Source organism: Eublepharis macularius, chromosome 4 (assembly GCF_028583425.1).
Source record: "Eublepharis macularius isolate TG4126 chromosome 4, MPM_Emac_v1.0, whole genome shotgun sequence".
Lineage (NCBI taxonomy): Eukaryota > Metazoa > Chordata > Lepidosauria > Squamata > Eublepharidae > Eublepharis > Eublepharis macularius.
In genome coordinates, this window is record NC_072793.1 from 57,325,740 (window position 1) to 57,340,683 (window position 14,944).

Below are 14,944 nucleotides of genomic sequence, written 5' to 3' on the forward strand. Positions count from 1 at the left end.
CAGGATTTTATCAGTTCTTCCTCCAATCCCAATTAACTTAATCACAGTTTCCACAGCCTGCTGAAATTGTTGGCAATGTCGCCTTGGCAGAAAATGGATAAGAAAATTGGAGTGGGTATGTATCCTACAGTCTTTTCTTTGGACTTTTCCAGCTTCTGGGTCAAAGTACTGAAAAGCCTGAAGAGAAATGTATTCTTCGTTCTGTCGATAAACAAGCTAGCAGCTTTGAATTTTCTTGATAAGCCTATTCTGAACCCCTATATTTCAGAGTAGCTTTGGATGATGTAATTTCCTTCCACGACCTTTTAGCTTAGTTGTGCAAAAATGACCCAGAAGCCTGAAAAAAGATAAGCTTCATTAGCTGGATGCTGACTTTCAAAGTTAAACCATGCAAAATCATAGTTACGAGGTAACTAAATTGGAGCTTTGAAACATGTTTGTGTGAGGCAACGGAATCATGCAACTTGAAGTCTTGTCTGCACTGTTTGCTGCAAGAAATACAGCACATTTATTTTCAAAAGCCCATTTTGTAGGCCTAGTATTTGGATGGTTTATAACAACATAATTGTAATAGAAGAATTGTACTTTAGTGACAACTAAGACTGTTCAATCTGCCTGCTGTAGAGATTCCTCTTTGGATAAGATTTCAGGGTCAAATTTTGTCATAACACAATCAGTTTTTTTACCTCCCAACTGTCAGAATGGAAGCATGATACAAAGAGGCGGGAACTTTCCAAGTGACAGTTCCATCTCTGAACTACTGAACATAGCTGTAAATGTTATCATTTACTTCCACTTGAAATCTATGTAAATTGAGTCATGGCAGGCAGGGAATGTACACATTCTTGATAGGTTAGAAGTTGAATGGACTCTGTATACAAAGGACAGAACGAAAGATAATGCGGAAGGTCTTCAGGAACTGAAGCTCCACAAATACAAAAAAATAGGCAGGAATTGATATTTGCGTGTAACAACCATCTAGAATGGCTGAGAGCATGGTTTGGAACCTCAGAGAAGCTAAAGTCATTCGAAGACTAGAAAAGGTGATTTTGGTCAAATAAGAGGTTCTGCCATGGTCCCTCTTGAACAACTTGAACCAGGGAAAAAATTTGGAACAGACAGTTGTATTCCTGTTCAATGCAGAATTGGTCTAAAAGATCCAGTCTCTTATATTGAGACCAGGGAAGGAGACGCCCCAAAAGTCATCCACCAGAGAATAATCCCATCTTATGATGGGATTTCATAGGAAGAATATGATAAGGAAAACACCTTCCTTTCCTGTTGTTTCATTTAAATGGTAAAGTTGCAAAATATTTCAGATTTCACAGTAAGCTTCATAGTTAGTATTGTAAAACTAATGAACTAAGTTATTAACATATGTTTGAGAACAAGTACTTCTGTCTGAAAAGCAGAGTTGGCAGCTCCAGGTTGGGAAATTTCCAGAAATTTAGGATGTGGACCCTGGGGAAGGTGGAGTTGGGGGAGGGGAGGGACCTCAGCAGTGTATAGAGTCCACCTTCCAAAGTGGCCATTTTCTCCACTGGAACTGATCCATGTAGTATGGAGATCAGTTGTAATTCTGGGACATCTCCAGGCCACACCTGGAGGCTAGCAACCCTAATTGCTGCTTCCCCCGCCACACAAGAAACCTAGGACCATGCAGGAGGAGCCCACACTTTGGCTCTTCCCCTATGCCAGCATTAATCCAGTTTCCCAAAAGTTTATAGAAATGAGCCAGAGTTTAGTGGCTTCCGCTCATGTGGCCCAGAGCTTCTCATATTACCCTCGTGGTATGAAACAGTGATGTGCCTGCAGATCCATGCCACTGAAATAACCTAAGAACACTGTTCCTTGTTTGGTAATAATGAAGCATCCTGTGACAGTTTTCTGGCCAAATGGTAAAATATTTAAAAATGTAACATATATTATTTGTATTACATGACTGATGTGCTTTCTTGGAGATGTTAAGTATTGTCCAGCCCTGGCAAGTTGCACTGATTTACTTTTGTTCTGATTTACTTTTGCAATTGGCTTTATTTAGATGGAAAGCAAAGGAATCTTTCCTCTAGCCCACTATTAAAGCAAAGCAACGTACAGCTGCCATTTGCGCAGCTGGCTTTAACAATATCTTCCATCTTTATTCTCTGGTGGATGACTTTTGGGGTGTCTCAATCTAAGAGACTGGATCTTTTAGACCAATTCTGCATCGAACAGAAATACAACTGTCCGTTCCAATTTTTTCCCCTGGCTCAAGTTGTTCAAGAGGGACCACGGCAGAACCTCTTATTTGAACAAAATCACCTTTTCTAGTCTTCAAATGACTTAAGCTTCTCTGACCATGCCCTCAGCCATTCTAGATGGTTGTTACACCCAAATACCAATTGCTGCCCATTTTTTTGTATTTGTTGAGCTTCAGTTCCTGAAGACCTTCTGCATTATTGAGGAATATGGATTTGAAGAAAGAGATTTTATATACCATTTCTGTGCCTTTCAGTATTATATGCACTTTTTCTATGCCCAGTAGCTATTGTAGTATTTGTAATGCAACCTGCAAGAAAATGACATTTGAAGACAAGGGACCAAAGAAGAATGTATAATCATTGTGAGAACTGAGAACTAACAGTATAATGCTTGCAAATATGATGTAGAGATGTACCTATCACACATATGTTATATGATGCTATATGATCTTATAAGATTCTATATGATTTTAATACAAAAAGCTCTTTGTAAGAATTGTTAAGGCAAAATGTTGCCAACTAGGTCAGCCAAAATTAGCAGCATCTCTCTCAAGGCTGAGAAAGAGAGAAACTGCAGAACTGGGGGCACATTTCTTTCCACCCACAGAACCCAGCTCTTTGAAAGCCCCAAGGTTGCAAAAGAAGAGACTTCAGGGCGCCATTAAAAGTAACATTGGCAAAAAGGAGGGGGCAGGAGTAGGCCCCCAAGAGGAGGTGGGTGAGGGAAAGGAGGAAGATGTTCTTCCCAGAGGAACAAGCCCAAGGACAGATAAGGAAATTGCAATCTTGCAATGTCTCCAATTATGCGGCTGACCTAAGTTGCTTCTTCCAATCAAAAGTAACCCTAGACATTGGTGTCAAGATAGGAGGCCCCCTTTCTATGCCAATGGGGGAAGCCTGGACTCTGTGAGCCAATAAGATGACAAATATTATAATTAACCTAAAGGTATTAATTGCTTTGCACTGCTATTGTAGCTCTGAGCACTGAGCACGAGGGGATCTTTTACTCTTGTGTAAAGAATTGTTCATCCATTGTTTAATAAACAATCCATTCTGCTTCAGTTCAACAGAACTCCGTAGAGTGTCTTTCTCATTGTGATTGGCTAAGAGGGACACACAAGGCACAAGTTTGTCTTTAACAAGTGGGGGCTCGTCCTCGTTATCTTTCATTCTGCCCTTTGTATACAGAGTCCAGAAACAAATTTCTTGGGGAAAACTTAAAAGGCATTCATTCCTCTCTTGTGGTGGAAAAAGTAACATAAAAATGAAAGTAAAGAGACGAATGGATCCAAATAGGAAAGAAAAAGGGTTACTCTTTCTTTCTTATTTGGATCCATTCATCTCTTATAGAGTAGCACAGTTTGTCCTGGTAGTTGAGAAAATCCAGACTTGAGTCGTGCTTAACAGCTGAGATTCCTTCACCTGTGTATAACGAAGGTGCTACTGTTTTATTGTACTTTAATGTGTTTTTATCATTATAGGTTTATCGCTTACTGCTCATGTTTTATTTAAGTGTTTTATTTGCTCAGTTGTGATGGCTTTTGACCACATGCAATAATCATTAGTCTGATTTTGATTTACTTTTGTGGCTCTCAAACAGCAAAACTGGATGCTTATGAAAAGATGGATTTATTTATTTCATGTGTTTTAAACTAGAATGCTGGTTTGGAAGGGTATCCTGAGTTGAATATCCTTATCATTTTTTTAAAAACTACAAAGTAGTCCAAAAATTGTTTTTGTTTGTATAAAAAACTTATTTTATCCACATTAACTTGAAACAAAGTTAAGACTCTGCAACTTGGATCATTCTGTTATTCCAGTGTGAGCATCTCTACATTCAGGAATTTTAAAGTACAATGTGGCAAACAAGACGTGGTGTCACAAGTAGTTGTGAGATCTCACAGCCATAGTCCATTCATTCAACTAAGAATACCCTTTAAATTGTGCAGCAGACCTACTTCATGAATGCCCAGGAGTGAAGCCTAGTTCATGTGAATTTTGACTGTACCCCCATAGAGGGAGAAATTATACAAATGGGCACACAGTCTATCAGCATGGAGGGAAGAAATTTGCAGCGCTCCTTACCACACTTTTCAGCTCTACCTTGGCTGAACATATGAACTGCAGCTGTAATAATTAGTTGTGCTAGAAAGGAGATGAAAGCCAGGGGAGTGGAAATCTTAATTATATATAAGCATTGTTGTTGTTATTTAATAAAGGTCCCTTCAGGAATTTAATCCTTAATTTTGATCTCACTGTCATAGAAAGGATTGAATTGATACTAGGCCATGCTTATTTCTTAGATGGATTCTAGATATGTAAAGTGCCATTCAGTAAAAAGAACTGGTAGTAGTGGAAGGTAGTGCATTGGCTGTAATTTAGGTGTAATCGCGCACACACAGTCATTTCCTATTACTGCTCTTCTATCATTTCAATGTAAATCAGTCAGAGCAATTACACTAACATTTAAGCCACGCTCTGGACTCAGGTAAAGAATGTAGCCAAGAATGAAACAAAAGATCAGTTCTGACATTGAGAATATATGTAGGAAGTACAAGCATCAGTTGTATGATAGAACTCTGGCTGGTTTTCGTGCACCACTGTTTGCATAGATACTTACAGGAAGTATAGTGGTTCAGTAAACTATAAACAGCATATTTATTTTCTCCAGACATGCAAATGGTTCTTGAGGCTTACTTAACCATTGTGGTGTAGGGACTAGCATGGGCCAGTCGCATACTCAACCTAACCTACCTCACAGGATTGTTGTGAGGTAAAAATGGAGGAGAGCAGAATGATGTAAGCCACTTTGGGTCCCCATTGGGGAAAAAGTTTTTTTAAAAAACTTACCTTGCATAAAAACTGTATTGAGGGTTCATATTTGAAAATGCTTTGTACTTAGCATGTTAAGGTCTACCTGTCTGGATAGGAATCTTTCAGCATGATGTGTAAAATATTTCTGCTTCATACCTTATCACTTAACCATGAGTCCTATGGTGCTTCAAAGAATATCAAACTGTGATAAAAATTTTTGTGAACGAAAGTGTGATTTTTCAGATGCATCAAGAAGGAACCCAGCTATCCCATGTCTATATTCCTATGCCATACTATCTATATCCTTGCCAATTCTAGATAACATTTAGTGCATCTGATGAAGTAAGCTCTCATCCACAAAAGTCTAGACTGAATTTCTTACAGTGCAATCCTAAAAAGATGTCAGCGGGCTTAGACTGGAGTGACTCTGTTTAGGATTGCACTGGTAGTCTTTAAGATGTTACTGGAGTCCTGTAAGAGGATTTTCATTGTTTTTGTTAGAAAAGACTAGTATAGCCATTCAACTGGAACCAATTAACCAGCAGTATTTTTGTAGGGATTTTTCCTTATGATTCTAGAATCGATAATCTGAAAAATATATTTTAATGGTGTCTTGAATGATCATTGGGAATGTTAAAACAAATTTCCACTTACTCAGTTAGAAACATCAAGCCTACAAAACCACTTCCTTTGTCAGTTAGTTTGATGTCAACATGCTAGAAGATTGTTCTTTTTTTCTTTTTAAGTACCACCCAGCAAGCAAGGAAATACTGTCATTCTATTGATGTTAATTGCATGTTGAGCTTTGGTAACTCTTTTCTTAACACATGTGCAATGAGTAATAGTTATTGCAGGAATGAATGTATGTTCCTATGTGTGATTCCTGACAGCTGGTTTCTTTTAATGCCCAAATCAGTAGTTTTAAGGTAGTTGAAATCACGTTAACTTTTAAAAAGGTCCCTATTGAAATGATCACAAAATATAATTCTCCTGTGTATCTGTAATGGTAATTAGTGGTAGGGCTCATTACAGACCCTAGATGCTATTTCTATATAATTTTTACTGTATGTGATAGAAAGTTGTCCAGTTTCATATTAACACATTATATTGGTGCCCTTTTCATTGGTTATTTTATAAAAGGCATGACATAGCTGGTGTGCTTTTTGCTGTGTAGGTTGGTTAAAATAACCCAGCCCAAATTAAGCACTCACTGCAGACTCACTGTATGTTAAGTCTGCCTCTGCTACCAAGGCAATGAAGACAACTGCAAGAAGACAGCTGCAAGAAGAATAGACCATAATTCTTAACCATACACTTAACAGGGTGTACATAGAAGGCACACTCTGCATTTAGTATTTTGTTCTGGGCAGGAGTTTGTGATCTGATAGTAGAACTCAAGGTAGTTCCTTTGTCTTTGATGGATCACTGTTTAGAAGGGTTTATACTAATGAGGATTCTGGAATTTCTGGTATCCTGGGATGGGACCCTAACAGGGCGGATCCATAGCTCAGCGGCAGAATATCTATAGTAGGTGCTGTCAAAGGTCTCTACCAGAGATAGGGATCCCATTTCCCTGGTGGGGGCAGAGGATCCCCCGCTTTCAGCCTCTGCCCTTGCCTCCACTTACCTGGTCGGTGAGGGAGGAAGGCACAGGAACTGGCCTCCTGAGTGCGCTCCCAGGGGGATACAAACTCACTTCCAGGAGTGATGTCATCCCGTCTCCCCTTAGAGTGCTTCTCCACTTTGCAGCGGGCCAATTTGGGCCCCAAATGGGCCTGTTTTGGCCTATTTAAGGACGGAGGTCCTGTACTTAGGTCATGGGACACTGGAGGGGTCATTCAGAGTATACAATACTGATTTTGACAGGTCAGTGCTTTGACTCAGTATAAGGCGGCTTCATGTGTTCACTCTGTGTATTCTGCAAGGATGAGGATCTTCTTAAGTTCATTTGTCTCTGGAGATGGAGTCACACAAGTTTCCTGATGGCAGAATATCTGTAGTAGGTGATGTCAAAGGTCTCTACCAGAGATAGGGATCCCATTCCCCAGGTGGGGGCAGAGGATCCCCCCGCTTTCACCCTCCGCCCTTGCCGCCACTGTTGCTGTTGGTGGAGGGAGTTCTGCTGCCATGGCTGGTATTCTGATGAAGCCTTGTGGATGCAGCTCCTTGGCTTATTATGCAGCTCAGAGCAATTAAATGGCAATGATGAATATAATGGTAGCAAAACCCTTGTGGTGAATCATGCCAGTGCCCATGTTTAAATCTACTTCGTGGCAGTGATGGGAGCAAGACCCTTCTGAATGGGTTGGTGCTTGTTGCATGTAGGACTAGGTGGGGTTCTGTAGGTTTGCATGGCAACCTACATGATTAATTTGGAAGGCATTTTGCAGGGGGAAAAATTGTTCCAAGGTGGACACCTAGGGATCCAATTATATGTAGAAGTTTCATTTATCATTGTGTTGGATATCTTTTGGCTTGCTCAGCATGAAAACATGAACAGGATGTTTGGACCACTGTGACCTATTGTGTGTATCTCAGCTCTTGTCTGCCTTGGCTGATTAGAGCCACCAGGAAGTGAATGAATGGTCACGAGAGGTTATAAATGCTACTTTAAGGGAGGACGAGGCTTTCAGCCAGTTGAAAGAGGATATGGGTAGGCTGTTGCTTAAGAAGCTTTCCCTTGATCTATTTAATCTTCCATCTGGCCTACAATATTAAACTTATAGGTAAGGTGTTCAATCAAAAGGTGGCAACACAGCTTCAGAGACTACTGGATAATACTGATTATTTTACTCTGTTTCCATCAGACTTCCATTGACAGGATACTTTGATATCAACCATATTATAAAATAGTCAGCAACTTTGGTGGATCCTTCTTTGGGCTGAGTGATATATTAAGCAAACGGGAGACATGAGGTGTTTTGTTTTGGGGGCATGGTAGAGAAGTCCCAGTGTGGGCCATAGTATAATTTAAGAAATGTTGAAAATGTAATTTTAGGATTGAAAGAGAAACTTTTATTCCACAACTTGTGAGATTGTATGTATGTGTGGGATGGGATTGTGAAATGTGTGTCAGAGAGAATCTGTTAGAAGGGTGTGCTAGGCTCCCCTAGGGTTGCCAATCTCCAGGCAAGAGCTGGAGAAACCTGGAATTACAATATCCCCAGTCTACAGAGATCAATTACCCTGCAGCAAATAGCAGCTTTGGAGAGTGAACTCTGGCATTATACTCCACTGAGGTTCCTTCCTTGCTCAAACCCCACCATCCCCAGGTTCCACCCCAAATCTCTCAACGTGGAGTTGGCAACCCTAAATGTACACCAATATGTTTAGGCTTTGTTTATGTTTTATGTTTTTAAAATGTTGCCTGTGATAATAATAAAGTTTTTTTAAAAAAAAAATTAAAACATTTAATAATAATAAAGTCGATGCACGTGAAAATTAGAGATTGCTTTGGGCAGGTTGCCAGCTGAAACTGATTTTGTTTTGGTATTTTAGAGTGTTTCAAATCTGTTTGTAGCCTTCCTTGGAGATCCATTTTCCAGATGCAAGGGTGGTGATAGCAATGCTTTGAATAGATATAGACACAAACACACATGCCTAAAGATGGCAGTTTTGAGAAACAAAGTGCTCAACAAGCTTTGCTATGAAACTGCACTTGTCGGGTAGTGTGTGTGTTTGGCTTTGTCCTGATCTAGCCTTCTGTATACTTTCTCTGTATATAGTCAAAAGCCCCTGGAAAGAATTCCACTAGAATTGATTTTTGAATGACAGTGAAGTAGGAGGACAAGAAGAGAACTATGAACAATTTGAATCTATTAAATGTGTGTTCAGGGCTAAAGTATATTGACTCTTGAAAGCAGTTCAGCACAAGCCAATTTATTTAAGATTGAAAGCCTTGCTCCCGCTAGGGCATAAGACTAATTCTCAATCTTGCCTTCCTAGTTTATTGACTGAAAATGTTCAGAAGATTTGTTTCAAATACACCATTTCAGTCTCTGAATAGTGTTTGGCAGCAATGGTCTAGTTTAAAAGGTCTAAGGCTCCTGAAATCTGGCTGTAGTGCTTGAATAGAAAAAATAGTGCAGAAAAGTTTCTACACTTTATAGTTATTTTATTTTTGAGATAGCCCATTTCTGCAAGTTAGTCACATAGCTTTCCTAAATTCGACTTTTCAAATGTAACTTTCCAATTAAAACTAAATCAAATAATTTTGTCTTGTAACTCAAAACATCTGTAAGTATTTGTTAATTCTTTTTATGTGTTACTGATAGGGTTGCCAGTTCCAAGTTAGGAAATTCCTGGAGATCTGTGGGATGAAACCTGGAGAAACCTGAAGAAAGTGGGGTTTGGGGAGGGAAAGGACCTTGGCATGGTATAATTCCATAGAGTCCACCCCCAAAAGTAGCCGTTTCCTCCAAGTCTCTGTGATCTCTGTGGCCTGGAGACCAGTTGTAATTCCTTGAGATCTCCAGCCACTACCTGGAGGCTGGCAACCCTAGTTACTGACCTTGGCCTAACATAGTCCCATCTGTACCAAACACTGTGATCAAATACTAATATGTTTGAAACTGATTGGTTTTTCCCCTGTATTTTCACAGCAATATATAACTTCAGTGCTACACAAGTTCCACAGTTGTCTCTGCATATTGGTGATGTAGTCCATATACTGGAATGCTCTGAAGGTGAGAAACTAATGTTAATAAAACAGCTTTCTTTGTCTTAATATTTATAGCCATATAAAAAACTTAGTTTCCAGCGGGAAGCTGTATTGGTTTGCTGTAGAGCAGCAAAATACGAGACCAGTGGCACAATAAAGACCAACAAGATTTTCAGAGTATAAATTTTCAAGAGTCAAAGCTCCTTTCATCAGATACAAATCTTGTATCTGCCTCTCAAAAGCTTATGCCCTGAAAATCATGTTTGCCAGTAAAAGTTGTCTCTTGCATCATCTTCTTGAACTTTGAACACACTTAAAAGGAAGGTTTCCTTTGGCAGTGTTTTGTTTTCTTGAAATATGTGGCCATAATATCTGATTATTAGTAACAAATAAGCAGGGAACCCAAGACTTCCCTTCTTGGTTCTCCACACCATGCTATCTCCATGTTTCCTGCTTACTTACTTCCCTATCACCTACCTTTCCCAGTTCCCCTTCATAATACTGCCTTTTGTTAGAATAGTTAGTTAACAGAAGGATCTGCAACAAATACTGTATTCAGTCAGTAAGGAACTAGAAATGGAGCTTCAGGTCAGAGGTCAGAGAGCTCTGGGAAGAGTTACGCTTTTTGCCAGTTTGTTCCACAGTTGCTTTCAGTAAAGCCTATGTTAATGAAGGTAGGCCTCTGTTGTCTTTGAATGATGCATTAAAATATGGTGTTAGAAATGCAAGTACTTTTCTAAACAATTGAAAAAAGCTCAAGAAGCACATATTTCAAGAGGTGCTACCCACTCAAAGGAACAAGCAGATATTTCACCCAAGGCAGCCGGCCTAATTCCACTTCCTGGGCCCCTGGACATGAAAGGTGATATTTTCAATAACTGGATGTTTCTCAAGGCACAGTGGGAGACTTATGAAATCGTCACAGGATTTGTTGACAAGGACAAAAAAGTTAGACTTGCAACTTAATTGACTGGATTTTGAAAGGAATGTTACTTACTCCAGCAGCATCTAGATATACAGTTTTAGGGTTGCCAGCCTCCAGGCAGTGGCTGGAGATCTCCCGGAATTACAGCTGGTCTCCAGGCCACAGTGATCAGTTCCTGGAGAAAATGGCTACTTTGGGGGGTGGACTCTATGGAATTATACCATGCCTAACCCAAAAACCCCTTTCCCCAGGTTTCTCCAGGTTTCACTTCCCAGATCTCCAGGTGTTTCCCAACTTGGAGCTGGCAACCCTATATAGTTATGACGCCCCCTCCTTTTTGACTTAAATGATTTAAATGGCACGAGTGGCCTTTTTACATTAAAAAAAATAACAAAATATTTTATTTAACAGATGAGAAAGGTCAGGTTAAATTAGGGTTGAAAAGTTTCTGAGGTAACTTAATATAGATAACTCTGAGGTAAAATCAGTACATGCACAGACTTAAGGTTTAATGTTTCAGGCAAATGAGAGTTTCCTAAGCTCTTCGCAGTTACTGCAAAGCTTTATGTTGAGAGGCTTTTGTTCTAGTGCTTTCCAAAACACTCTAGTACACTTTCTTTGAGTATTCTCTTACTCTTTTTGGTTTCCAAAAGGTTGATACCCTCTTTCCACCTCTTGAAACACCAGTACCCATCTTGAGTTTTTAACTAACCCTTACAGACTCCAAAGGCAGTTTCTTTACCACACCAGACCAGGGATCTCTCTTCTTTCTTCAGAGCTAACTCCTTGTTTGACTGGGTAGGGAAATTCTTCTCTCGCTAGAAGATCTATCCCCTTTCTTTGGCCTGAATGGGAGTCTGTGCCTACTTCCCAAACTTCAATGCCAACTTACCCCCAGTTCTCCTATTTGTATTAAACTGCAGTCAGTTTGTTTGGATGAGAGTGGTACATGTTTTCCCTCAGAACTGTGCCACCAATTGCTTCTCCAGTGGGCAGGAATCAGCAAAAGTAGAGGGGGATGGGTTCTAACGTTGCAATGTTACTACGCATGCTCAGAGTTAAAAAAACCCTGTGACCTGTGTAAAACCTAAGCGCACACACCCATCTGCATGTGCTTAGACACCACTATTTGCGTTTGGGCCTTTTTTGGTTCTATGAGTTAATTTTTTTTCATATTTTTCTCCAAATCTGTGGTTTTTTCCTGAGTTTGAAGAAATATATTAGTCCTAGTGCCCTCCATTAGGATTGTATTAGATAGTTATATATGTCTTTCTAGGCATGAGTAGTATTAAATGCTCTGTATAACTTTGACTTGAATTGTCATTGGATTTGGTATATGAAATATGAAAAAACCCTTGTGCATATGCGTGCATTCTTGATTCATTCACATGCGGACGTTCAGTGTAGCTTGCAGAGTAATGATTCACATTGTCTCTTGTAATGTTTTTTTTGAAGATTCTGCTGCCATGGGAGAGGCTACTCCTTCCATCCTCATTTGTTTGGATGACGAGCTGTGAGATGGGCAGATAGGAGGATAGACTTTTCCCTGAGTTCTTATTGTTCAAGAAAAAGTGCTAAGAGTTTCAAGGGCCAGTTAAAAGAGAATGGCAAAAATATGCTTCTTTGTATGTCTGAAGCAAAAATGGTGCTTAATTTTAGTTCAAAGATGTCTGTTTTGAAGACACTGTACACTCGCAGTGGTTATGGTGGGGAAAGTAAAACTGAAAGAGTATAAAAAATTAATATAAAAATATGAAGGATAGCTATTGAGAAACAAAAAGCAGGTAAATATTGAAAACTTATGAAAACTTATAGAAAACTTATAATGTAAACAGATGAATATCCACAGAAAAATGATGTGAGGACTGATGTCATTGTCGAGATTAACAAAACATTCTTCAAATGTTTCTAGCATGCTTACAGCCAGTAGGTGTCTCTCTTGAACAACAAACATCAGATGAAAAAGGTTTTTAATGAAATGTTTGTTTGTGATAATACAGTGATGGCCTCTGGGCAGTATTCAGCTTACAACTTTTTTTGTCTAGGATGTATGTGACTGTATCTGAGCTCTGGTAGCTTCATTCTGTGTAGTGTGTTCTCCAGATGCCTCTCCCTTTATTTTGCTGTCCTTTATGCTCCAGAATTCCTTTGATTTACACTTTTAGCTATCGCCAGCAATGATGGAAGGGCTTAGCATTTTTTTTCTGGCAATGTCATCACCTTTGAGCTCCCGTAAGAAATGTCAGATTCAAAGCAGGGGACAGAATAACACAGCTAAAATGAGACATTTCTATCCAGATGAGCTGACCGGCAACAGAAATGATTCCTAGCTGTACAACTTTTTCTTTTTAAAAAAGTGTGTGTATTAGTTTACTATATGTTTTATTAATATAAACTACTACAAGCATCAATATTTTAGTTAACTAGCTCCTGAGCAGCTGGATGACAATATATGTGGGCCCTATTTATTTCTTCAAAACATAACTATTTGCTTTAAGGCAGTTTGAAGATGTAACAAAGTTTAAATAAAAGATCAAATAAGAGAAGCATGCTAAAGCCTGTGACCCTGACATCTCATAGAATCTTCACTTCTGGCTTAATTTTTACCTGGACAAAATAATTGACTGATTATTGAAGAAAAAGCTTTAGCCTTTTTTTCCAAAAATGGAGAATACCTGACTTTCCTGCAGCATACAGTGGAGTGACCTCACAGGCACTTGCTGCGCCTTGGCTGCTGTCACTGAAGCTATACTTGGGTGGAGGCAGCTTTCTCCTTTAGGAAATGGCTGTCAAAACAATTCTGATTCTTGTGGGTAGGTTGCAGTCCTCTGTGACAGACCTAAGGGGCAAATTGAGCCTCTGCTTTATGAGCCAAAAGAGAAGTAACAGTGCCCCCTCCTTTAAGCCCAGGTCATTTGGTTTGTTTTAATGTCTACAACTGGATGGCTGTTATCACTGTAAATGATAAAAACTAGGAAATTGTGTAGGAGTTGAACATATACAAGTGTCCTTGATCTGGCTAAATAATAGTATACTGAAATCAATTATTTAGAAATTAATTTTGGTGTACAACTGCCCATGGCCTGTCAATTGAGCTGGAAGAACAGCATGTTATTTAATCAAGTGCCAATCTATTTAAAAGTGGAAAGATGTATTCCCTAGATTCCATCAACACATTACAATGTGGTTGTGTTTGCTGGGGAACAGTCCTCCCAGTGACTTGAGTAACCAAATTGGAAATTAACTAAACAAGACCTTTACCATATGGAATTAACAAGACTAGACACACAAGAATTATACACAGTGCGACTATAAGCAATGTTACTCCACTCCACGACCATTGAGTTCAATAGGCTTAGACTGGAGTAACTCTTCTCAGGATTTCACAGACAGAGACTTTACTACTACTAGATAAATGAATACAGGTAAACCATTGTATACGTATGCAAAGAAATAATGCAGAGCAACACATGGAGGTACTAGCTTTCTCACTTCTCATACCCTGAACAATGGAAAACTTGACTACAAACCATGGAGCAATTAAGACCTACACCAGAGTTTCACTGCCAGCACATAAATGAATAGCAGAATTGAAATCAAAGCACAAACCATAAATAATACAAAAACAAATACATGGGCCAGCACAAGAATATTCACTTGCACACAATCCATGTCACAAGCAGCTTTGAACTGAGACCTGCCATAGACCAGAGATTGTGAAGTTGAATGAGTGAGATGAGAATTCACTGAGTATGCTAGTATAAGTTTAGGTGAGGGTGCAGGAAGAAAACTATAAGACCTGTCCTGAAGCGAGATGCTGTTGTGATGATCACTGCTGGAATTCCAAAGGGACAGACAAGGTTTCTCCCAGAAGAAGAGAAAAAAATCAGGGGAAAGAATGGTAATGAATAGCATAAGCAGTACAAAAAACTGGCGAAAACTGGATGGAATAAGACCCATGAAGGAAAAGCTATGGCTCTCAAAAGCTTATGCTACAATAAAGTTGGTAAATCTTAAAGGTGCTACTAGACTTTTTACTATTTTTCTTCGCCTCGCTGTTTTCTTAGTTTGTTGTGTTGTGTGTGTTTTCTGCATGTTTGCCTTTTTATTCCTCTGTTAATGGAAACTTTTTGGTAGAATATTTGCGTTTGAGAGTTCTCTAAGGGAACGATCCTGGTATACATAGGTAGAGATTACTTATTAACCTCCTCTCGCTGTGTCTCCTTTATGCTAATTCCCTCCAACTCACAAGGAGACACCCCCATTTGGGTAACAGGGTGTGTGAAAACACCTAACCTCATCTCT

The 14,944-nt window shown here is 39.3% G+C and overlaps 1 protein-coding gene across 1 annotated transcript in view; it reads left to right on the forward strand.

Moving 5' to 3' along the window:
• DOCK2 (dedicator of cytokinesis 2) overlaps positions 1-14,944 on the forward strand; it is a 470,704-nt gene continuing 455,760 nt past the window's right edge. The window contains exons 1-2 of the mRNA XM_054976977.1: positions 1-115; positions 9,656-9,739. Coding sequence (XP_054832952.1) covers positions 76-115; positions 9,656-9,739 — 124 coding nt within the window. The 5' untranslated portion in view covers positions 1-75. The remainder of the gene's footprint in view (positions 116-9,655; positions 9,740-14,944) is intronic.